The sequence below is a fragment of the Saccoglossus kowalevskii genome, chromosome 18 (assembly GCF_978046115.1).
Source record: "Saccoglossus kowalevskii chromosome 18, keSacKowa6.1, whole genome shotgun sequence".
Taxonomy (NCBI): Eukaryota; Metazoa; Hemichordata; class Enteropneusta; family Harrimaniidae; genus Saccoglossus; species Saccoglossus kowalevskii.
The window spans coordinates 21803899-21828209 of record NC_140658.1 but is presented as its reverse complement, the minus strand read 5'-3'; the positions used below and the strand labels follow the sequence as shown (position 1 = coordinate 21828209).

The 24311-nt window shown below is 34.2% G+C and overlaps 1 protein-coding gene across 1 annotated transcript; it reads right to left on the bottom strand.

The window, feature by feature from the left end:
* Positions 1-4123: 4123 nt before the first annotated feature.
* Positions 4124-24269, bottom strand: LOC102809459 (uncharacterized). Its single transcript, XM_085493090.1, has 2 exons — positions 23969-24269; positions 4124-6864 (listed from the first exon to the last, which is right to left on the bottom strand). Exon 2 carries the CDS (start codon positions 6856-6858, stop codon positions 5599-5601), a length of 1260 nt encoding a protein of 419 aa, XP_085349216.1. The 5' UTR covers positions 6859-6864; positions 23969-24269; the 3' UTR covers positions 4124-5598.
* Positions 24270-24311: the final 42 nt, after the last annotated feature.

Sequence of the window (24311 nt, the reverse complement as noted above, 5' to 3'; positions counted from 1 at the left end):
GACAACCATGATAGTAGGCCCTCTTAATAGCAACCATCTGTCTGAAAAGGATGAGTGGTGTAATGTATCCACACAAGAAACACAAGATCAAAGCAGTAACAGGTATATTTTGATTACAGGGCTTACAACATGGCGAACATCTCAAGTCACAGATGAAACTCGTTAAGGGGGGTCTCAGAGGACTAACTATGATAGGATCAAGCATCATCTCACAAGTACAAGTACAATAAAATGTGAATATACTACAAATGAATTAGAGGTGGCAAACATCATCAGACCAAAAACAAATGTGAACATTCCCAGTGTACTCATTAGATCAGCAAATCCGATGTCTAAGATGGAAGGGATCTTGAGAGAGGAAGAAAATATTGTTGCTTGGGTATCATAGCTACATCCCCAGGTAAATCAGATGCTGTGACCTGCCTACAATGATCACAAACCTAAGCAACAACAGAGAGGAAAGGATGTAATCAAGCTCTTCTCATAAGCATGATGGAAAAGCTATCTGTGGATGGAAGGATATATAAAATATATCTGACATGGAGCCGAGTTACCACCACAGGAGTCAGCCAGAGGCTAGACAGGACTTTGAACTGATATATCAAAAACTCTCAACAATAGCTGGAAGTATCAGAATGTGAAAATATGGTCAGGTTGACTGAATCTACTGTATACATTTGTTGGGTGTTGAGTGCAGATAGGTTTAACCACAGTCCCTCTATCCCCGGTCTGGAAACGTCTAGCGTTCTTTTGTCTCGAACCGTGGTGCGGGTAAACAAACCGTTCACACCCGGGCCGAGGGAGTCAGGAAGTAAGACATATTACAATACTGTCAAAATATTCATTAAAATCAGAAAATTTACCGTCATGCAAAGCGATACCTCATTGTATGACTTCACTTTGACTTCAAATTCGGGCAACCACAACAAACATGTAAACAAAATTATCACTATGAAATTTGAGTTTTTTTAACGGTGATGCGCATCAAAACCAGCCTACCAACTCATACACATCCAGCTCCTAAAGATTATGTAAAGATTAATATCGGGAATTATATTCATCTTCTAGTTTTAATAGGGAAAAAACTTCGCGTGCCAACATGCTGACATCGCTAAACAAATCTTGTCAAAATGGCGTCGTTCATGTTAACGTGATCGATCGAAAAACCTGTGATACTTCTGATTCTTGGGGGGTTCATAACAGTTCAAGTCAACTATACAACAACTAATGACTTTATTCTATGCAAAAGTATATAACAATGCTTCAATGCTTGTATATAAATGATTTTTTTTAGCACAGAATTGAGTACATTGTCATTACAAAACGTCGCCATTTGCATTTACGATCTAAAAAGCATCCATAAAAGTCGCTCAATTTAACATTAATAAAATGCGGTGTGACAAATAAAAAATCAGCCCACCAATTTTTAATGATATGTTTCAATCATAAAATGTCAAAATCGAAGACAAATATTGATTTCGCATCGAGAAGTATGGTAAATAAAATAGAGTTCATTTCAATCACCCCAAAATCAAAAACGACAAAAATCTGGGTAAAAGTATGAAAATTTGTTGCGAAAATGTTTCGCTGCTGGTAAAATAGATGAATTGGAGTACTACTCGCCGGCTAAAATATGACCTTATACAGATATCCTGATTATAAAATTATTTAAAAAAGCACGAATTCTGGAATAAACAACTAAGTTGTAAAAAAACACATAACACTGACGATGTAAAAGTAGTGGCCGGCTGCGTACTGATCACGCGACAATGCTTTGCCCAACCGGGCAATGCGCCTTTGCCAGGGAAGGAGGCCAATTCACACCTAATACAATAACCGTTTCCAGACCAGGGATAGTGTGGTTTAACACTAGTTTGAGACCACCTGTAGACTGCAACAACCTTATTATGCAACAAGGCTGCAACCTTTGTCAGCTATTTTTGATCCTTTCGCAAGACAAGAGGTTTCTTGAATTATCACACTATCACTGACAGAATAAATTTATCTGTTATTCCCCTCTTCTACTGAACCACAATGTCCTACAGGAATGAGTGGATGTGGAGGAGTATCCAGTGTGGGTTCGGAATTGAATGTCTAACTGGTTCTAACCCCAGTGTCAGTGGTGTATGCATGATTCTGGTACAAAGCACTGTTCATCTTTGAGCAATGAATCCAAAGAAATGTAAAAACTCCAAATAAAAATTTCAGACAATTCCAAAAATTTGATAAGTCACACAAAGTAACAGAACCTATGGCAGTACTTATATAGTATAGCACTTGTGTGCAAACTGAACCAGGTGATATATTTGTGAGGAATCCTCATGCACATGGAAAAAAAATGGTGGTCAGTCAGCGATTTTTGCATGTTCGTGATACAAATTTTGAATAAAAATGCCTTGTTCAAGTATCATTATTTAGCAATGTTGCGGATCAAAATGGCCACCAATCAGCCATAGTTTATCAAATGGTAATTAAAACTGATGTGCATATGTAGGTAATGGTCTGTGTTCACATGGTCTTAATGTTGAATGTGATCGATCAAAGCATGGATGGATGGACACACAGAACCCAAATTAATTCTGATTTCTAAAACAGTAATTAAAAACTTTCTAATTAAAATTGTCTTCCGAGAGAGGGTAAGCACTAAATGCTTGTTTGTGTTCAAGCTCTAAGAGGGTACAGACCCCTATTGCTTCTGACAGGGTTAAAAATGCACAAATATGCATAGTGCTTTGTATTTGGTCTGCCATGCATTCAGTGTTGTGGGTTACACCCCAATAGAGGGCCAATGAACTAACACCTGTGCAGATTGATACAGCGCGTCAGTAGAATGCATGATTTCCTTCTGGATGTACAGTGGGCCAATACCATCCAACCTTGCCAGTGTGATGAACCTCTGTGCATTTGGGTAATTCTAGATGACCAGCACACTGAATGTTTGAAAGCAGAGTAGGTCCTAATGGATGACACGGGGATTGTGTCAGCTGTGCAATCATTTCAATGAAACTGCTAGTGGAACAGATCTCTGTTCATAGTAAAATAGTGCTTGAGATACTACACTTATGCATATTGATGAGGTCACGCGATTGAATTGGTACAAGGTGAGTAATTAATATACATAGATTTCTACCCTGAAGTAATCAGAGCACTCATTTACCAAGTTTCATTGAAATCTGATGAGTAGTTGAGATATTGGTGGAAGACATTACAACAAGTAAATGAAACTTTATCAATGAAAATCCATCATCAGAAAAGGTAACTGATGAACTGACCCTTGCCAGTAAAGGCACTGAAAAAAATGTTAAGACAGCGCAAACAAAGTAGAAAGACCCCTCAGCTGGCAACATATTTTTAAAACAAGACATAGACATGAATGTCACAGTTCTCGTCATTTAATTATAAAATACTCAATTTAAAATAATACATGGAACATCTGCAAACAGTTGAATTAATATGTTCTGTATGTGGGTACAACTCATCATAAAGTGATTTCCCTTAATCTAGTATTGTACTGAAAACTTCCATTGCCCAGAGTCCAAAATCTCAGAGTACGCAAGTGCAACCAAACTACGTCTCATACATGTATACATGCTCAAGAAACTGCATTCATGAATCTGAGTAAACCTTGATGATGTAATTGACTTCTTTGTTAATTCAGGTCTTTGTATATCTTTGTAGGACCTGGGTTTGTTTCAGTATCACCACTATAATTCCCCTCAAAATGTAGCCCTGACAACCCTCTACAGTTTCAAAAGGGATTAGTAATGGTATGACCAGGTCATGACATCACTAACCCCACCCCCACCCCACCCCCCGCTCCCGCATTACAATTTAAGCTAATTATTTATTCTGAACATGCTCAGTTGTTCTCTCAGTGGTGTTGGGAGAGGTAATTTTGGATGAAAATCATGAAAGAGACCCAGTGAGGATTTTCAGATCTGAAAAAAAATTATGTGCATATTCGGCAGAGACTTATTCATCAACCTGTCAAGTTTCATCGATATCTGCTGCAGAATTTCTGAGAGAATGTTAGAGACGTCATAGACAAAAACCGGAAATAAACTATACTTCTCTTTTCCGGCTGTGCCTGAAATGGGGACTAACAAGCAAGGGTTTTATGACATTTTTTTAAAACAAAGAAGTTTATTTTTAATACACAAAAGTACATCATAAGTCATAAATACTCACAGAAATATAATTACACAACTATCTCTGAATTCCATTAAAACAAAATCTTGAGAAATGTACGCCACATTCATTTAATGCTGTTTTTCATTTACAAATAATGCTGTCTTTCATTTACAAAGAATGCTGTCTTTCATTTACAATCCACATGTCAACAATCCAAAGTTGTTGTGGTCTTCAAACAGTTTTTTAATTTGATAAATGATATAAAATAACAACCAGCTTTTTCTTGCAGTACATTTTATCAAATTTCAGATAAGTATTGAAAGCACATGTTCTGTTGATTATTACCAAGAGATGGGCAACATGTTGCTTGTCAGACGTTGGAGAAGAGCTGGTACCATGCTGATGATCAGAACACCGTTTGAATGAGGTGTGTGGAGCTCACACATAAGTGATTTAATACTATCTTTATATTTACAATGAATGTTGTCTTTCAATGTCAAAATTCTATCTTTCCTCATATATAACATATTGGTCAACGACCACTACTGCTCATGCACTGGCAAAAAAAAGTGGAATTACAAAAGCATTACCACTGAAGAAACCTACCAACATTGTTATTCGAAAAATAGATAAATAAATGAGTGTTCTGCATGTTTTTCCATATTTCATGTTTCGATACATACCACGTAATATTTTGCTCTATCATAACTGCATGTAAATAACCTGTTGAAAAGTCACAATATAAATTGGTTCAAAATCTGTTGGATGTACTTAAAATTCCATCTTAAAATAATTTCTTTGGTTGCGTAAAGTAATATGAATTATGGCAGCAAATAAATCAGAATTCTTTTGATGAAATACTTCAATGTGAAATAATAGTATATATATGTATGTAGTATAGAATAATTTGATCAATTCAACAAATGACAAGCCATGCATGGCATAGTCTTTGTTAGTTATCAAATTTAAGATATATAGTTTTGTTTATAATAATATAGTTGGAACATAAACATGTCAGAAGCATGGATCCAGAAGATGATGCTTGTACTTGTCCATATTGAGAAATATTGCCCGGCAACAGCATTAATTAAAACAAAATAGCCACCAGTCAGCCATTTTGATTACACCTATATATCTATAACATGATGTAAAATGAATATATAAAATTTGAACATAATCAGTCAAAGCATATCATAGATATGGCTCTAGAAGTGTATTCATTTAAACAAAATGGCCACCAGTCAGCCATTTTGAATCCAATCTGAAAAATAAAATGACATGCATCAGGAACCCATAATCTCTAAGAAAAACCCAAATAAAAATACTTGTTTAAGATAATAATAAAGAATGTACAAATATGTCAATTTCCGAAGACAAATTGACAAGAAACCTCTTTATTGTTATAGTTCCAAGTAATATAAATTAACAATTAATACTATGGTTTGTAATGATTTTCCAGAACTCAACTCATCTCATCTCTGTGGAATTAAGAGTCAGTTTTAAGAAATTGTCTTTTTGCTGTTGGTAAATCTTTTTAGCGATTTTATATAGTTTAATATCCCATATGTTTCTACGACTTAGTTCATTGAATTCATAATCTGTCAAGTTATAACTGTGAGGATTGGAATTGATATGGATGTCATCATTGTGTGATATTCCAAACAATCTAGTTAACATTTCTTTAGAAGTTTTGAAATCCTCCATGAGACCAATAAAACCAAAGTTTTGTTCTAAATTTCGTTTCGCAACCAAGTAATGCTTCTTTTGTATGGCAGGAATTTTGTACACATCCTTTAGTTCTACTCCACCGCAACAGTCCTCGAAAGTCGAGTCAATCTCTGGAAAGTCACCAAACTGCAGGAGACGTACATAAAAGTTGTCCATGTCTTGGAAGTGAATATTGGATGTTTTCATTAAATATTCGGTGAGATTACTAGTTTCTGTAACATATTTTCGGCAAATGTAATGAACACTAAAACAGTTGGTTTTCTTTGTGTAGAAATAGGTGGACATCATTCTGTTGATTGGTTCCCTCATCCAGGTGACATAGACAAACGGCCGCTTACGATATGCATAATTATGGAGACCAAATGTTCTTTTAGAGTAAAACAATGTTTGTGCAGAATTTCTTCGAAAACCTTTGCTAGATGCTTGGCGATACATATCAGAGCAATGTGAAACACGAGATTTGTGTAAAACGCCATTTTTATTTATTCCCGGGACGTTGTAGAGAACGCTCTCCACTGAGGTACCTCCAGCTTTGGGTAGATGTACAAACGCTATGTTCGCATCTCGGTACTCCTTGTATGCACCCAAATTGTTAATGTTCTTATTAAGATAAAAGTTTGGAAGCGGTTTCCTACCAATCTCTGTGGAATTCAGACAACGTCTTATGTATTTCATGGCAATGTCACAGTCTAGGTATTTTGTTTGTTTTTTCTCCTCCGCGACAAAAACTGAAAGTGCATCGCAGCTCCACTGTGACCACAGATCAGCTAACGAGTTGGCATAACTGTCCGTATTCAAAGGTGGCAAATCTGTTGTACTAATATTTGGAGTAGTACTTATCACAGAGTGTTGCATATTAACTGTCTTGAGTTCTCTAAATACACTATCAGTAAAAATTTGTGTAAGAATCACAGAAGTAATAGCCAATGCGATGATCATTGTTAGCAGACGGCGTAGCTTCTTCATCTTCATTAGAGAATGAGGTGTGTGCTTCAACATTCTTACCTAGTAATACACAACAAAAATATGCAATAAATAACCATGCTACATGTGTATCATCATTTTTGTAAAAGTTGGAGATAATTTAAATGACAATGTTTATTGTGTACAATTTATGGAGCTACCTGTTATCATTTAGTTCCATATGGTAACACGAAAATAACATTCTTTTGTGTGCGGTATTTTGAGAAAATTGGCCATATATTATTCAAAAATGTTTATTTTTAGAATAATTTATATTATTATACATCTGTTGCCGCAATGACTTAAGTTACAGCATGCTGTAATTTTGCGGTATATTACACTGGGCATTTTCATCCTACCATATTAAGAATTCCAAATATGGAACAAGTACTCGCGTAAGCATCCTTTAATAATAAAAAACAAACATGGCTGCCCCCAGGGTTTGACCACACCCCACACAAAGAGGTTTGTTAAATCTGTGCTAAACATTTTGGATTTCAGGATTCCCATGATGTGTTCCTGGGATGTATAATGTACAACTTAGACTGCACGTCTGTCGATACTCCCGCTGTACTGTCTCCGTGCATACTTTGCAGTATCCTCATAACAACCTCATAGTACACAATTGTTTAAAGCAAAATGGCATTTTTGGCACTAATTAAAACCAAGATTAGACTGGCGACCCTAATCATTTCATTTTTACCAGAAGTAAAATTTTTCACAAAATGGATAATTTCTAGGTATTTTCATTTTCATTCTGTCTTAACACATATTTTACCAGTATGACTGCCAAATCAACAATAGACACATATCTTCTATTGTATTTTATTTTAAATGAATAGCAGTATACAGATTTATCAGATATTTTGTGACAAATTTTTCAGTCTCTATTTTTGTACTGGATACATTATTTATTATATTAAGGTAAATTTTCAGCAAGAAAGATAAAAAATAATTTATTTAGTGTTTTCCTTTGATAATTTTGTTACAAAATATTGGATTATATTGTATCTTTCAGATTTCACTAGTAATAAATTACAAAGTTGTTATATTATTATAATAAACAAAATAATACATTGGAGTGCACAGTTTTATAGAGCTCAGGATTCTTGATATAGACAGACAGTATGAATTTCAATTAGTGTTATTTTTAATTGCATCATAATCAATAGGCAATTATACCATAGAATTTCTCAATATTATTGTCATTTAAAACATTGTTATTTAACATGGTTCACGAGTATATGTGTGACATGATGTATTTGTAAAGTTTGAGTGTGATCTGTCCTGAACAGCATTCGTTAAAACACAATGGCCACCAGCCAGCCATTTTTAATCAGATCTGTGAAAAAAAATGAAGTGCATTAAAAACTCATTATACATGTATCTAATATACTGTACATACCAAACTTGAAAGAAATATGTTTATGTGCGACTGTAATTTGGTTAAAAAATGACAGAAAATAATTGACTGTGCTCAAAACAAAAGCAGAACATACAAAGGTGTAATTATACACAATTAAATCCAAACGAGAAAACGTTATTGTAAAACATGATTACAGCAGTTGCACCGATTACAGCAGTTGCACCGATTACAGCAGTTGCACCGATTACAGCAGTTGCACCGATTACAGCAGTTGCACCGATTACAGCAGTTACACCGATTACAGCAGTTACATCGATTACAGCAGTTACATCGATTACAGCAGTTACACCGATTACAGCAGTTACACCGATTACAGCAGTTACACCGATTACAGCAGTTACATCGATTACAGCAATTACACCGATTACAGCAGTTACACCGATTGCAGCAATTACACCGATTACAGCAGTTATACTGATTGTGGAGATTCAATTTTACCAATATCTATAATACAATACTGTAAAATACTTTAATTTTGCTTGAAACTAAATTTTGTTATTTTCGATGAAGGAATAATTCAGTAAAAATAAAATTCAGCATATAAACCTTTTTTCCTATATTTTGCATTGAACTTGTAAAAAATCAGTGAAAATAAATTCCAAACAAAACACCCAAAAAGTCTTTTCAGCGAAAATGAATTCCAGCTAAAATAAAGTATTCTACAGTATACATGTATGTGCCACCAACATTGAATTGATAATAATAGCAACATTGATTGATAATGTACAGTACATAAGTTTGGGAAAGATTCAAGGAAAATTACTGACAACGACAGACTATTACCCCTAACATGTACCTGCAGTTTCAATTCATTACAGACAAGGCAATTAACTAATAATTAAATAATATTAGAATTCAGTGGTGGTAAAAATATCAAATTGCATGCCACATTTTCAACATGTTTTACAGTATTTTTATGTAAGAATGGCAAATTATGTGTAGTTTTACAATAGGTTTCCCCATTATTGTGCAAGTTGCAAAGCTTTATAGTTTCATAGCATATACAACTTACTGTGAAAGCCTTACTTTCACGGTTTTCATCACAAAATAAGATCAAAGAAAGCTTAGAAAGAACTCCCATGTGCCGAGAGTATTGGAGACACATTAAATATAATTCGAAATTACTTAGCTGAAAACTAATTAATTATGCAAATCAGAAAATTAATATGACCAGATTTGAGTGTAAAACTAATGAGGTCTGCGCAATGTAACAGAAAATCTATGTCTCCAAGTTTAATTGAAATGTGATTAGAACCAAAAAATTATGAATTATTATGCTTATTAGGGAATTAATATGAACAGATTTTTACCCCAAACTAATTAGGTTTGTACATTGTCCTAGAGCATCTTTGTACTAAGTTTCATTGAAATGGAATAATTAGTACCGTGAAAACTCCAAAATTTCGACCCCTCTAAAAATTCGATTGGCTATTTATTTGCCGGGTTTCGGTGTTTTATTTACCTCCAAATTATCGACTCCACTAAAAATTGCCGACTCATTCTTATTCGAAAATTGCGACCAGTTTTAGTTTTCCCCCAAACGAAAAAAAAAAACGATGTGAGCGTTCAAACGGGACCTTCCTCGAAGGCATGAATCCGGGTTTCTGATTGACTGAGAGATTTTTATTTTATTGGTAACGAAAATATATTCTAAATAAACGAAGTTTCAAATAAAAACGAACACAAAAATCTCGGCATGCTGCGTTTCTGAATTGTTGATTATTACTGTACTCAGTAGTGATTATAATAATGTACACAAAATAAATTTGTTGAATGGTTATGAAATACAAATAAAAGTCAACTAAGTTTCATCGTAAGCGAATGATTCCGGTCTCGTATAAACGTTTGATGCTGTAGGATATCCGCCATGTTCTCTTAGGTCAAATAGGTCAAATCGCTAATTAACCAATCAAAAAGCTGGATGATGCCAATGTGTTCAAATTACCATAGCTTATTTAAATATGTTAATGTTATTGAACGCAATGCGAAGAGATTGATGTTGTAGTACGATATTTTGGCTTGGATTTTGATGCGAAAACGGCATGATTTTTTTTTAAATAAAAAAATTAGTTGTTTTTAAAAAATAAACTGGTCATCTGAAGAATAATTTAACATTGTTCACAGTGATAACAGCTCATTCTCGAAAGGAAGCTTACCCGCTCACGCTAGTCACGATAAAAATCATACACGTGTACTCTTGAATAGACAGACGTCAATGACTACGGTAAAACTTAGACTCTATTTTAGCCGGCAGGATTGATTGAAATGTCCGAAAAATGACGCCAAAATACACCTTAAAAGTCCCATTTTATTTTCTTAAATCCCATTTTATTTTTTAATCCAAGGGCGAATTTACGGCAGAATTTGGTCCCTCAAATAAGGGACACGTGAGCTTTGATTCTAACCGGATACATTGCACTGGGTCGGGGAGATAGTTTGCTAAACTTCCATGTATCTTTTGTCCAATGGGTACCTGTACTTCGAACATTCGCAAGTTTTCCTAGGTAGTGCGAGACAGCTTTGTCTTTTGACCTATTAGTTTTGTGCTGACCTCTTCTGCGCGTCTTGATGTTTTGTTTTGCTTGTCATAATACTCACTGATTGATGACTTTGTTTAGATTTTGAGTTACAACTCGGCCACGACTCTAAAAACATGTCACATTTCTAACGCCAATTATTTAAAACCGGTCGAAATTTTGGAGTTTTTACGGTACTTTAGATATCAGTGTGAAAGCTTAAAATTGGTTAATTATGCAAATTAGGTAATTAATATGTACAGATTGTAACCCACAATTATTCAGGTCTGTCTATTGTCCTACAGCATCCATGTACATTCATTGATATGTGATGTATAGTACCTGAGATATCAGTGTGAAAGTTGGTTAATTATGCAAATTAGGTGATTAATATGCACAAATATTTACCGGAAACTAATTGGGTCTGCATAATTCTAGATTCATTGAAATGTAAATGATTAGTACTTTAGATATCAGTAGAAAAGCTGAAAATTAATTATGCAAATTAGGTAATTAATATGCACAATTATTTACCCTAAAACTAATCAGGTCTCTGCATAGTCCTAAAGGATCTATGTACCAAGTTTCATTGAAATGCGATGATTAGTACTTGAGATACCCATGGAAAAGCTGAAAATTAACTAATTATGCAAATTAGGTGATTAATATGCACAAATATTTATCGAAAACAATCAATCTCTGCATAGTCCTTGAGTATGTAAGTACCAAGTTTCATTGAAATGTAATGCTAACTACTTATATCAAATGCTGAAAATTAATTAATTATGCAAATTAGGTAATTAATATGTACTGATATTACCATAAAAACTATCAGGTCTGTGCAGTGTCGTATGACATCTATGTACCAAGTTTCATTTGAAATGTGATGATTAGTACTTGAGATATCAGTGGAAAAACCGAAAATTGACTAATCATTATGCAAATTAGGTAATTAGTATCCACGGATTATTACCAAAAACTAATCAAAACCTAGCATTAGTTCAGAGCATCTATGTACCAAGTTTCATCAAAATCCAATGAGTGGTTGTTTAGATATCAGTGGAACAGTCATGGAACCACTAAAAAATAGCTAATTATCATGTAAATTAGGTAATTAATATGCACGGATTTTTACCAAAAATTAATCAAATCTGCGCATATGTTCAGAGCATCTATGTACCAAGTTTCATCAAAATCCAATGAGTGGTTCTTTAGATATCAGTGGAACAGTCATAGAACAGCTAAAAATTAGCTAATTATCATGCAAATTAGGTAATTAACGAGCATGGATTTTTACCAAAACCTAATCAAATCTGCGCATTGGCCCAGAGCATCTATGCACCAAGTTTCATCAAAAACCGATGTATGGTTCTTGAGATAGCAGTGGAACAGTCGGACACACATACACATACACACATACACACATACACACATACACACATACAGACACACTAACTGCAAAGACTCCCATTTTGTGCTTCGCACATGGGAGTCAAAAAAAGGTGCAGAAAAATTAGGGATTTAAATTAAGAATTTCCCCTCATGACTTTCAATTTTATTTCAAATATCGAGGTTTACCGGTAAACAAGTTTACTAAACACCTAATATGACTAGCCCCCCCCCCCCCAAAAAAGAATTATTTTGTTTCCATTAACAGGTTAAAAAAATACTTGGTAGGTGGGCAGATGTTTTTTTTTTCCCCCAATGAGCTGCACATGTATGTATACTAGTCCTAAGTTCAGTTTGCATGGACATACCAGTTACAACAGTTTTTAAAACATGTAGATTGATCGACTCCGAGGTACCGTCATTTCCAATCGAGAGCCAATTTTCTAAATTTATCTTGAAAAAACAATATGGAATGCATGATTTATTGTAAAATAAAAGTTTCGGCTACAAATATAACTGTATTAGTTTGATGAAATAATGAAACTGCTATGTATCTGTACTTTGAATTTATCAAATAAATATTCCTATGTCTGCTGCCGAAACGCAGTAATAGTGAATATTAAAAACAGCATGTATATAGGAGACAGCCACACATTCAACCAACTTAAAAATTCCTCAAATACTACCTACAGATACGATATTATTGGATTTTAATTATTAGACAGTGACAGGAAATTGTTTCGTAACTATGGTATATTCCATTGTGTAACCATTATTATTTCCCAGTTGTTTATATTTGAATGTGAATTTTTTTTGGTTATTTTTTTTTTTTTTCCCCGATTGTTTTTCTATTTTTATGTAACCATTTTAATATTTTCGTGAAATTTTGTTGAAATTATGTACAATCATCTCTTCAAATTTCCATGGTACAGTACATTTATCAATCTAATAAATTGTTTTGTTGAAGTTAAACGGGCCAAAATCCAAATATTTGGTAACCTAAGGAGTCAAGTGTAGGTTTGGCCAAAAAACCTAACAATTTTTTGAACTTTTTATATATTACTATTGCACTGAACAGAAATATTAATAACAAGATTCACAGTTGTGAAGTACGACTAGTGTGAAATATCACTGGCTTTGGCCATAACTGCAAATGCGAGTCCACCAACATGTTTAAGCATTATGCTAATTAGCATAAATTTGCATATGTTATTCCTAAGCATAGTTCCAGAAAATTATGATTTTCCAGCCATTTTGGACCTGAATTGATAAACAAGTTAATGAAAAGACATTAATATTTGCTGGTTTTAATTTAGCTATTTTGGACCTCAATTGATAAACAAGTTAATGAAAATACATTAATTATTTGCTGGTTTTAATTTAGCCATTTTGCAAAAAGTTAAATCACTAAATTTAACTCACGTTAACAAGTTTGTGAACTTGAAAAACCAGGTAAAATTGCTGAAATCACCAAAATAGTGAAAATACATGCCAGTTTTACAGTATCACCTGAATTCAATATTGTTGTTAATTGTTACTCAAAAAAGACTGGCCCCCTAATTTTCAGTATATTTTTTTTAACTTGTTTAAAAAGACGATTGGAAAAAATTTACTGAATAGTTAAACAAGAACAATAGTATCTTTTGATTTCATGGTGGGATTAAAAAACTCTGGTTTAAGGTAGAAGCCTGCTCATCATTTTTGAGAAAGTTTGTCATAAATTGCATGACAATGTTCATTGGTTTATGATGTAAAATCATGGAGCTATTGCCCCAATAGCATTCTTTTGTGTGTTACAGTGATGTATTTAGAGAAACTTGTTCTAATATTTTTCAAAAATCGCTATTTTTAGAACAATTCCATAGATTGCAATGTTAAACAAAAATTGCATTTTTCGACACTTTTTAAAACACGGATTTTTGAAAAAATTCAGGAAAACAAAAACCCATTATTTACAATATATTATTTTATCAGCCTATGTCACCAGCTCACACTTTGAGATATGGCATAATATCATAACAAAAGCACTAAAATACTACCAAAATGGCCACTATCCACTAAAATACAACCATGATTTTCTCAAGGTTAACCTGGTGATCCCAAACTTTTTTTAAGTCGAATATTCTTATATTGCCGGGAATTACAATTTATTAAAAAAATAATAAATTCTGGGTATTTGAAATCATGAGTAGGCTTCTACCTTAAAATAGTATATGTTCGTCAAAATCAACACAACTTTTGAAAAAAATATTGGTTACCACAAAAACCACATCAATGATAAAACCTAATATTTATTTGTAATTTTTTTTATTTGGCTCACCAAATACACTAGACTAGAACATATTTTCCAGTGTTTTTCAGCTTACCTTCCTCTGTCTATTGTGTGGGAATGGGAAGTATTTAGTAAATATAAAATCTTTATTAACACTTACACACTTCTTGGAGGAAGTGGAATTAGTTGCGTTCACGCACAGCTCCTTAGCACGGGTTAAGAGGTCAAATTCCTTAGCCCATGCTAAGCAAACATGTGTGAACGCTTAGCACGGGCTAAGGAACGCTAAGTACGGGTTAAATCTGATCCGAATTTAAGACGCGGTCTAGACCCTTAGCACGGGCTAACGAAGTGTGCACGAACGCTTAGCCCAGGGCTAAGCGCCCTCTGCAGCGACCTTTGAGTGTGAACATTATGAACGTGATCAAATATATCCAACTATCTCATTTCCAAAATGGCAATCGAGCTCAGTGTACATGCTTCCATACTGATCGGGTCGCTGTAGTAGAGCGTACAGCAGCTCCAATCGTAGACAAAATAAATTTGGTTCGCTGTTTACGACATGCATTAATAAAACTCTGTATTCTGTTACGCTATTGTATACTGTTTCTATGCATCCAAATAAGTTAGGATCGTCTTCTCTCGCGTTCCTGTGCACGTCGCTTCAAAATTAGAACGAAACATGTCAGCAGCAAAAATAGAACCTCGCGCGTGTCATCCATTTTTCGTTCACAAATAGCGGCTTACCAAAGGTCACCAACTGATGGCGCCCTTTAGCCCGTGCTAACGACTGTCCCTCCCTGTGCGTGGGCGCAATTGGGTTTAGCCAAAACGCAAATTTGCTAGATAAGCCTAAATCAGCTTAAATCTTAGCCCGTAACGTGAATACAACTAATGGTTACAAAAACTTCTATTGAAAACAACAATGAAAGAGAAGAAAAAACACAGAATAAACACTGTATTTACCATTGAACAAACAAACCAAAGGTCAGTTGTACCATTACCTCCATGGGTGTACAAATATGCTGATGTGTGGTGTCATTAACCGTGGATACATGTACATGTATACTGAGTGGCTGGGGGTTGAAATAACAAATTTTACCAGTATGCTTTTTAGCTCACGTTTTACAAGATAAGTGATAATTCAATGTTCCCTGCATCATAATATTATTTATTAGATCTTGATATCTCCCGGAGACAATAAAAATGATCACACACAAAATAAAGAAAAACATCAGCAACAAAAGCACAAAGCTCCAACCTCATTCAAAAACAGTTTCTGTCTGGTATTAAGACTAACCTTAATGAGTTGAGCTATAGGAAGCGTGCATGCCATAGTGACTGTATTGTTAAGCAGCTATAATGGATGGTCTTCAGTGACTTCACGATTAGCGACTATCGCACTAAACATGTACATGTATATAATTTTTTTTAAATCATGGGTTATATATTTACTGAGCTGATTAATTATTTAAAATGTACATGCATGACGTGAGTGCACATTGGGTTTCATATCGACTTGTACAGTCTCAGCCCTCTTATTTCGACGGCTCTTAACATGTCTGCCCACAGTGAAAGGGAATGTAGGTCTCATGCCACTAATTAACCAATGCCTTGCAAGAACCAATGAAATTTTGTAAATATTTTTTTTCTCAGGTGCTCCCTGTTTGAGGGCGTAATCACCTGGGTCAAAGGTGAGACCAACATGTGTTCTTTTGTTTACTACTTAGCGGCTGTGTACCTGTGGGTTTATTTTGTGTGTATTTGGATGTTCTAATCTTGGTGTTTTTCCAGTGATTTCTCTAGGTGCAATCCAAATACAGTAGGTGTGTGTCTTGTTTACCTGAGATTTGTAAGAGTTTGAGCTGGGCATGTTGATTTCTCATTTTTGAGCCATGTTTTCAACTTTCTTCATCATTTTCATATAGCAATCTCGTCATATGTTAACATGTTAACATTGTCGTCTATGGAAATTCAATTAGTGGTATGAGCCCTGTAGCAGTCAGCTGCCCACTAAGCAGTAAAACATAGCGTAACTATTACAACCTTGTTCACTGAAAACCTTGAAACATGCTTCGAAGTCCTGAAACACTGCAATAAAATATTATCCAAGCATTTTGGGAGAAAGTACATAAAAATACGATGACACAGACAAGTTAAAAGAAGCACATAAATTCTGCCTACTTTTCAGGGTTGTGGCACATCTAATTGGGAAACGACGCCCAGTTGCAGAAGACGTATAAAACTGTTGATCACGTTAATGGTTTGTCAAAAAGGCAACAGATTTTTCCGTGATATGGATGTGTTTATTTGGCAAATTCTGATCAGCAAATTAGCACACTCTTCAAGAACTCACATTGCCACATGGTATATCAACTCTGTGTATATTTGGCAGGTGCTTTAATCTGATATTTTTACCAAGGGGCAATCCATAGAATTCCATACAGCTTTTGTGACGGCATATGTTTATATCAAGTTTGCGAAATCAGGAGATTCTGACCATGATCATCTGAGTTAGCAATGGCCAACAAGTGATTACAGTAAAACAATTTTATTTTCACTGGCATTTATATTTTGAATAATTTCACTGTGTTTCAAGTTCACAAATGTGGCAGGGAAACAATGAGTTGTATTGTCATTCTACATGTTCACATGGATTTAATTTAGTGAATTTTAATTGTCAGTGAAAATAGCGAAATTAAAAACTAGTGAAAAATTAAAATGCATTTAAAGAATCGTATTGTGATGTGATGTGTCATACAGTGTATGATGTACGTATCAAGTTTGAACACGATCAGTCAAGACATATACCGGTATTCATTAAAACAAAATGACCATCAGTCGGCCATTTTGACAAAATTTTGTGTACTGTAAAATACATTATTTTAGCTGGAATTAATTTTCGCTGAAAAGACTTTTTGGGTGCTTTGTATGGATTTTTGAATGTTGAATGTAAAATATACAAAAAAAGTATATTCGCTGGATTTTATTTTCACTGAGTCATTCCTTCAGCGAAAATAGCAAAAATTAATTCTAAGTAAAAATAAAGAATTTCACAGTATCTAAGTTCTAGGATGTTCAATTTAGGTACAAAGTTTAAATGAAACGCATCCAAGCATGCATGACCAAGATACAGTTTTGAAAAGGCCGTCCTTCACATCCATTATGAATTGAAGCATGAAAGAAATGCAGGTGCATTTTATGTATTAGACTCCAAGTGGGTCTCGACTAACGTGAACGCAACTGCTGTAATCCTCTTCAAACTCGAAAAATTAAAAATTTAGGCATGTGCAGAGATTGTGAGCGGAGCATAAATGTGGCTAGTCTGTTAAAGTGTTAAGACACTGTATAAAGTAAATACAGAAAGTCTGCCTAAGGTAGCGAGAAGGGTTTTGTGACGTTTTCGAATAAAACATTCTCTGTCTGTTGTCTCATTTAGAACAGTAATTTAGCTTATATATTTCAAAAGACTAAGTATAGAGGTACAAGTTCGCAAAAACTGGACAGTCATTGTTTACATAATTATCATCTGACATCAAAAATGGCGAACCTTGTAAAAATGACTAGGATTGACAAAAGTTTATTCACAAGGAACATCTACTTTTTCTTCTCTGCCCTGCCCTCAAATCTAGGTTTCAAAGGAGACCTTGAGCAATGCTCAAGTAATCCTAACTTTGGCAAACAACCAGCCCTATGATACCGGTACTTAAAGTTGTAAATTGCAGATAAATGAACTGTGAAATATGCAACATACTGGATCGTTCGTCAGAGGTGTTGCCTGTACACAGATGTTACGGTACTGTCGTCTTTGTTTCAAGTTTATTATATAGCCACAATGGGAGTTTAAAGTAAAAAGCTCCACTCATTATGATAAATAGGCAAGCTCCAAAAAACACTTGTAATTGGGTAATAAATTGAAACATTGTATTATGCAGAGGTTCGTCCAGACAGACAGCGCCCTCATACCCGAGGCATGCGCCCTCTTACCAAACATGGAACAGTCGGTAGATTATGATCAGTTATAACAAATACAGTGTTACAAATGGTAACAAAGGTGTGCTCCCTTCAAAAAGTATTTCTAGAAAAACATGTTGACCCCCAGACTTTCTCGTCCAAATTTGTCTGCTCTTTTTTTCTGATTTTGGAGCCAACAGACAAAAGGAGTAAATTTTTACTTTTTATTCAAAAAATTTGGCTGTTTTTGTCCCAATCCTCTAAAGGAAAGTGCAGACTATAAACAGGGTTATTTTGTGAATTTATGATGACAAGGGGGAACTGGTGGTGAAGAGGTATTCAAAAGTTTTAGGCGATAGGAATGTGTTTGAACAGCTCTGCTATAATTCTATGCATATGGCATGACTGAAAGATCACTAAACTGGCCCAACCCTGTCAATTTTGTTTCACGATAGTTCCTTTTACAAAAAAGAACGAGTCAAAGGTTATGACACAAAATTATCGCAATTTTATGTCAGAACAACAGATTGTGCAAATTCATCCATCAAGGAATCATAATATAAAATCAAAGAAAGTTTAGAAGGAACTCCTCCTGTAAGAAAAATTAATTAAAAATTTAAGATTAGCCTTTCAAACTAGAAGCTTGGTGACTAATACTGTCTACTATTCGAGATGCACAGCATGAAAACAATTTGATCACAATGCTCACAGATAATAAATTTGATTGTACATCTGTGGTTTGCTGTCTGATTTATACCAGATATTGACCAATAAAAATTAGGTACTGTAAAATGCTTAATTTTCGCTTGAAATTTATTTTTGCTATTTTCGCTGAAAGTATGATTCAGCGAAAAGAAAATTTAGTGAATATACCTTTTTTTCTATATTTTACATTCAACTCGTCAAAAATCAGTGAAAATAAATTCCATACAAAACACCCAAAAAAACTGCCAGCTAAAATAAAGTATTTCACAGTAATTAATATATGCATAATTTTCAACCATATCTGTGGTTTGCTGTCTGATTTATACCAGACATTAACCAATAAAAATAAGATACTGTAAAATATTTAATTTTCGCTTGAAATTTATTTTTGCTATTTTCGCTGAAAGTATGATTCAGTGAAAATAAAATTTAGTGAATATACCGGTACTTTTTTTTCCTATATTTTTCATTCAACTCGTCAAAAATCAGTGAAAATAAATTCCATACAAAACACCCAAAATATTCCAGCTAAAATAATGTATTTCACAGTAATCAATATATGCATGGTTTTTAACATTATGCTGATCATGTATTTGGATTAAACTACTATGTACCAAATTTCAATGAAAAAAGAACTAATCAGGTCTTTAGAATTGTCCTCAGAGTAATAATACCATGAAATGAATTAATTGAGATATAGACCTAAAATTGGTTAATTATTTTACAAATTAGGTAATTAATATGCAAGGATTTTAAAATGAAACTAATCAGGGTTGTGTATTGTCCCAGAGCACCCATGTAATTATTATGCATATTATGCAAATTATGATATCAGTATGCTTGATTTTTCAATCAGATCTTTAGCACTTGTATATCAAGTCTCATCAGTAGTACACAGAACGCCTGCCTACCCAGAGTTCTTTGCAATTTGTACCAATGAATATGCCAAAATTCACCGCATTGTGGCACTATAATGAAATGTTCACTTCTGGGATCGAGTTTATTTATAGGTCTATATAATATATATATATACATTATTTATAGGTCTACATCATATAAACATGTCTATTTTGTGTTTTCAACATTTTTTACCCAAACGTTTTAGCCAGTGTTATTAAGTATTGTGGACTGCGTTGAAAAATTGTATTTTTGGCGGTTTTTGGTCTACTACTGCTTCACTTTTTTTTCAATACGGCGGAAGCGACTTCTTTAGCTCAGCAACATGGCTTCCAAAAAAAGTATGTTTAGAAATTCATTTTATTTTTATGTTTTACACAAAAAAACATTTTTTTCAAGAATAACAGGTACTATCCTTGGATTTTAGTGCCTTTTTTCGTTGTTTGTGAAAATGAAAAACGTATTTCTTAGGACATTTCAAGAACTTTGCAACGATAGGTCGGACGAGTACTAGTCTATTGAGTTTCTACATGAAGAAAAGTAGTATTTGTCGACTCTGAAGGAATATTGTTCATGATTTTCAAACCTTATAATGCCATTGAGTTCTATATGTATAGTATTTACTGAGTATTCCACTAGTGAACTATTGTATTATTACTATAAACACATTACAAATTGCTTGATATATAGGCCTATTGGTGGTATACTGTGATAACAAGTACTAGGTATAATGTCCTGTCTGGGGTTTCGTAGCTCTTTTCTGTCAACTTATTTCCACCTTTTTAAATTTTATTTGTACGTCTTTTCTTATTGTTTTGTGTTGTTCAAAGAATTTACTACATGTAGTGTAATGTAGTGTAGGCACGACTGCCTGTGGCTTTCTTGGAAAATGCTGACCTTCGTGGCTGATTAAGTCTGAAAAAGAGGCATCAAAATATTTCCTTGACTGCCCTACCTCGTAACCTTTTAAAAGGCCAAGGAACTTGCATGTAACTTGTTTGACCTGGACTGGCCCTTTCTTGATAATTATATCAGTAAGTCAATTTCATTAGCCACATGCAACCTAGCCTTCATTAGCTTAAATCTGTGGAAAATCGTGGCGTTACTAAAAGCCAGGTCATTCCCATAACAAACAGATCGCTTGACCCGATAGCATAAAATCGTCTACAAACCATTTGGAGAGTGCAAAGTGTTCTCACTTTTTCAAATTTGTCATTTTCGTCATCTTGTACATTGACAAAACAACAACCAAAAATATGTGTCAAAATCTTCAAAGAAAATTGTATGTAAAAAACCTTGCTTGACGATCAGGAACGTTCACAGTCCACAATACCCATTGGTACAAAGTACAATGAGTTCTGGATAAGATATCATACTGTGTAGTATAGCCAAAACTTATTGAATTATTATGCAAATTAGGTAATTAATATGCACAATTTTTTTACCCAAAACTGATAAGGTCTGTGCATTGTCCTAGAGCAGCTACTTATTAAGTTTCATTGAAATATGATCAGCGGTTCTTGAGATATCCATGGCCCAGACATAAATACATGCACAGTGCATGTCTAATTTACATTGTGACGACATACCATTTACAACATATTATATTACATTTGATTAAATTTTAATATAGTTGCGTTATGTTTGGATTAAAATGCAACTCTATATAGTGTTGCGATTTAATTGGAATTCAATTAAATGAAAGTCCAACAATATAGAAATAACATCATACATCCTGTTACTCAACATAGAAATGTTTGTGAAGCTTTGGGTTAGTAATAGGGGTAGCTTCAATGCTGTAATGCACTGGTATGTATTTTGTCAGCAGCCTGAACGAAATTTGTGTCACATTCGTAGTGCCGACAGATTTCCCGTATTCCACTCACTGCTACCTTGCACTGATTTATTCCATCTTACTTGTTCCGTTGACGAAATGCATAAAATTCTTTCTTCTTTTAAATGCACTTCTAACCTTTTCACCACCTTTTTATAAATAGGTTAATAGAGCAAATACAATAGCAACGTATCATTTTCATCTACAGGTATTGCACAATACTTACAACATGCTTTTAGTATTTTAGCCAGCTAGCTGTCAACTTGACAAGCAATTATATTTTAATATTTGTTTCTTTTTTTTTTTCATTTGTTCTTCAGCAATTTTGTCAAATACGATGCCAAAAATCATCTTTTCAGGATATTTTTGACGGACACTTTTAAATTTCTAGCTGACACCCTGCTTGTAGTGACTGCTGGCAATGGAATGGATTGAATGTGTGAAACAGAGACTAAGTTATGAATATTGCTACTTGATGCCTAGTTCGCCATGCTCATGTCTTCAAAACAATGGATATTAAGAGTCATTTTACAACTGTCTGCTAATACAGTAGTTGTGTACATGCACAACTCAAATGATAGCCTGTGGTAGAAAAACGTGCACGTGCTAAGCACAGGCTTAAAAACACTAATTAAGGATTAAATCTGATCTGTTTTTAAGACCTGGTCTAGATCATTAGTAGGTTAAAGAAGTATGCATGAACACTTAGCTTGAGTTAAAGGGGAACTAATACTATAAATAGGGGCAAGATGGCCACCGCAATTAGTATGCTAATTCGAACCAAGCCGCTCACATCATGGCAGGAGCTCCTGGAAATGTGCCATTTACGATGTTTGAAGATCAAGCTGTGATTCCAAATACTACGGGGACATGAATATGTACGCTAGCGATTACACCCGTCTGGTTGGGCTAATATCAGCAAAATTAATAAACCCTGATATAAAACTAAAACATATTTTCAGTACACTGGAAAAAATGTAGTACAGGATATATGATGAAAATAGAAGGAAATATAATGGAAGAAATAAACTACTAGTAAGAACCTATCATCTTTTCAAAAAAACTATCAGTTTAGAAGATTATTCGACAAATTTTGAAAAATATTGAACTCCAGTAATTAATTAGTAAGTTTCGTCTAAGTAACCATTCACTGAGAATTGAAACAGGGCACCATACTCAGTTACCAGCAAATGAAAGGGTATGGTCTTCTCTAACACAAATCAGATCAAAGATGAACACCATTTTGTGATGGATTGCCATGTCTATGCTCAAAACAGGAACATTCTATTTACGGAAGCAAGGAAAATATCCCCAAATAACAACGACGACAAATTCAGATTTATCTTTAGCAATAAATTCCTGTCAATTCTTTTAGGCTATTATTTGCGAATCTGTTTTGAGTCTAGAAGACCTTCACAACTCTTGCATTTTCTGCCATTTTCATTTTCACTTTTAATTGTTGTTTACATTGTGTATGTGTGTATTTGTCATATCACTGTTCATCTTTTGTTTTTTTTGTGTATTATATTCATTATCATCCATTCCAATGGATATTAAGTAATCAAATAAATAAATTCATAACTATTCATTTGGTATGCCATTTCAGAATGAAAATGAAATATCTAGTCGATTCTCAAAAAAGAAGAAAAGTAACACTGTAATCTACTGTAAAATACTTTATTTTCGCTTGGAATTAATTTTCACTGAAGGAATGATTCAGTGAAAATAAAATCCAGCGAATATCCATTTTTTCCTATATTTTACATACAACTTGTCAAAAATCAGTGAAAATAAATTCAATACAAAACACCCAAAATGTCTTTTCAACGAAAATTAATTCCAGCTAAAATAAAGTATTTTACAGTATTCTATTAAATTCTTGAAGGTCAAGTTGCACGCTGTAGCCTGTATATTTGAGTAAAACTAACTGTAATTTACATATCAATGACGTGGAATGAACGTTCAAATCAAAAAGCCATGACCAGACGAACATTTTTTTCTAGGTCATAATGCCACAGTGCCAACTCCCGTCACCGCGATCGACTTAAAGCAACCGTGATTTGACAGTTTTGGACAAACTTTTGATAAAGTAAACGCAATATGCCTTTCTTGTAAAAATATTGGTTAAAAACGTGAATTCGAAGTCAACTAACCTGTAGACCGGTGCCGAACTGGACGAGTGTGCCGACGGTGACTCAAGTTATAAAACTCACACAACTTCTTCACTGTCAGTGTCCGAGCTTCGGCTTGTTCAAACTTCAACAATATCGACCTCTTGTGCCACGTACACTTGTTGTACTCCAAAGAGTACCTCAAAACACCACTCCTGTCACTGTGATCCTCGGTACAAATACACTAAAAAGCCAGACTTTTACAAATACCGGAGACGTCAATGCATGCCCATTCAAAACAAGATTGTATTGTTGAAAGTAGTGACCCGACGACCTGTAGCACGACATATCGTTTTGGGTGTAACGATGGAGCAAACATTGTTAG

What these genes read in the sequence shown, in the direction of transcription:
- LOC102809459 (XM_085493090.1), bottom strand. Translation starts at nt 6,858, where the DNA reads ATGTTGAAGCACACACCTCATTCTCTAATGAAGATGAAGAAGCTACGC.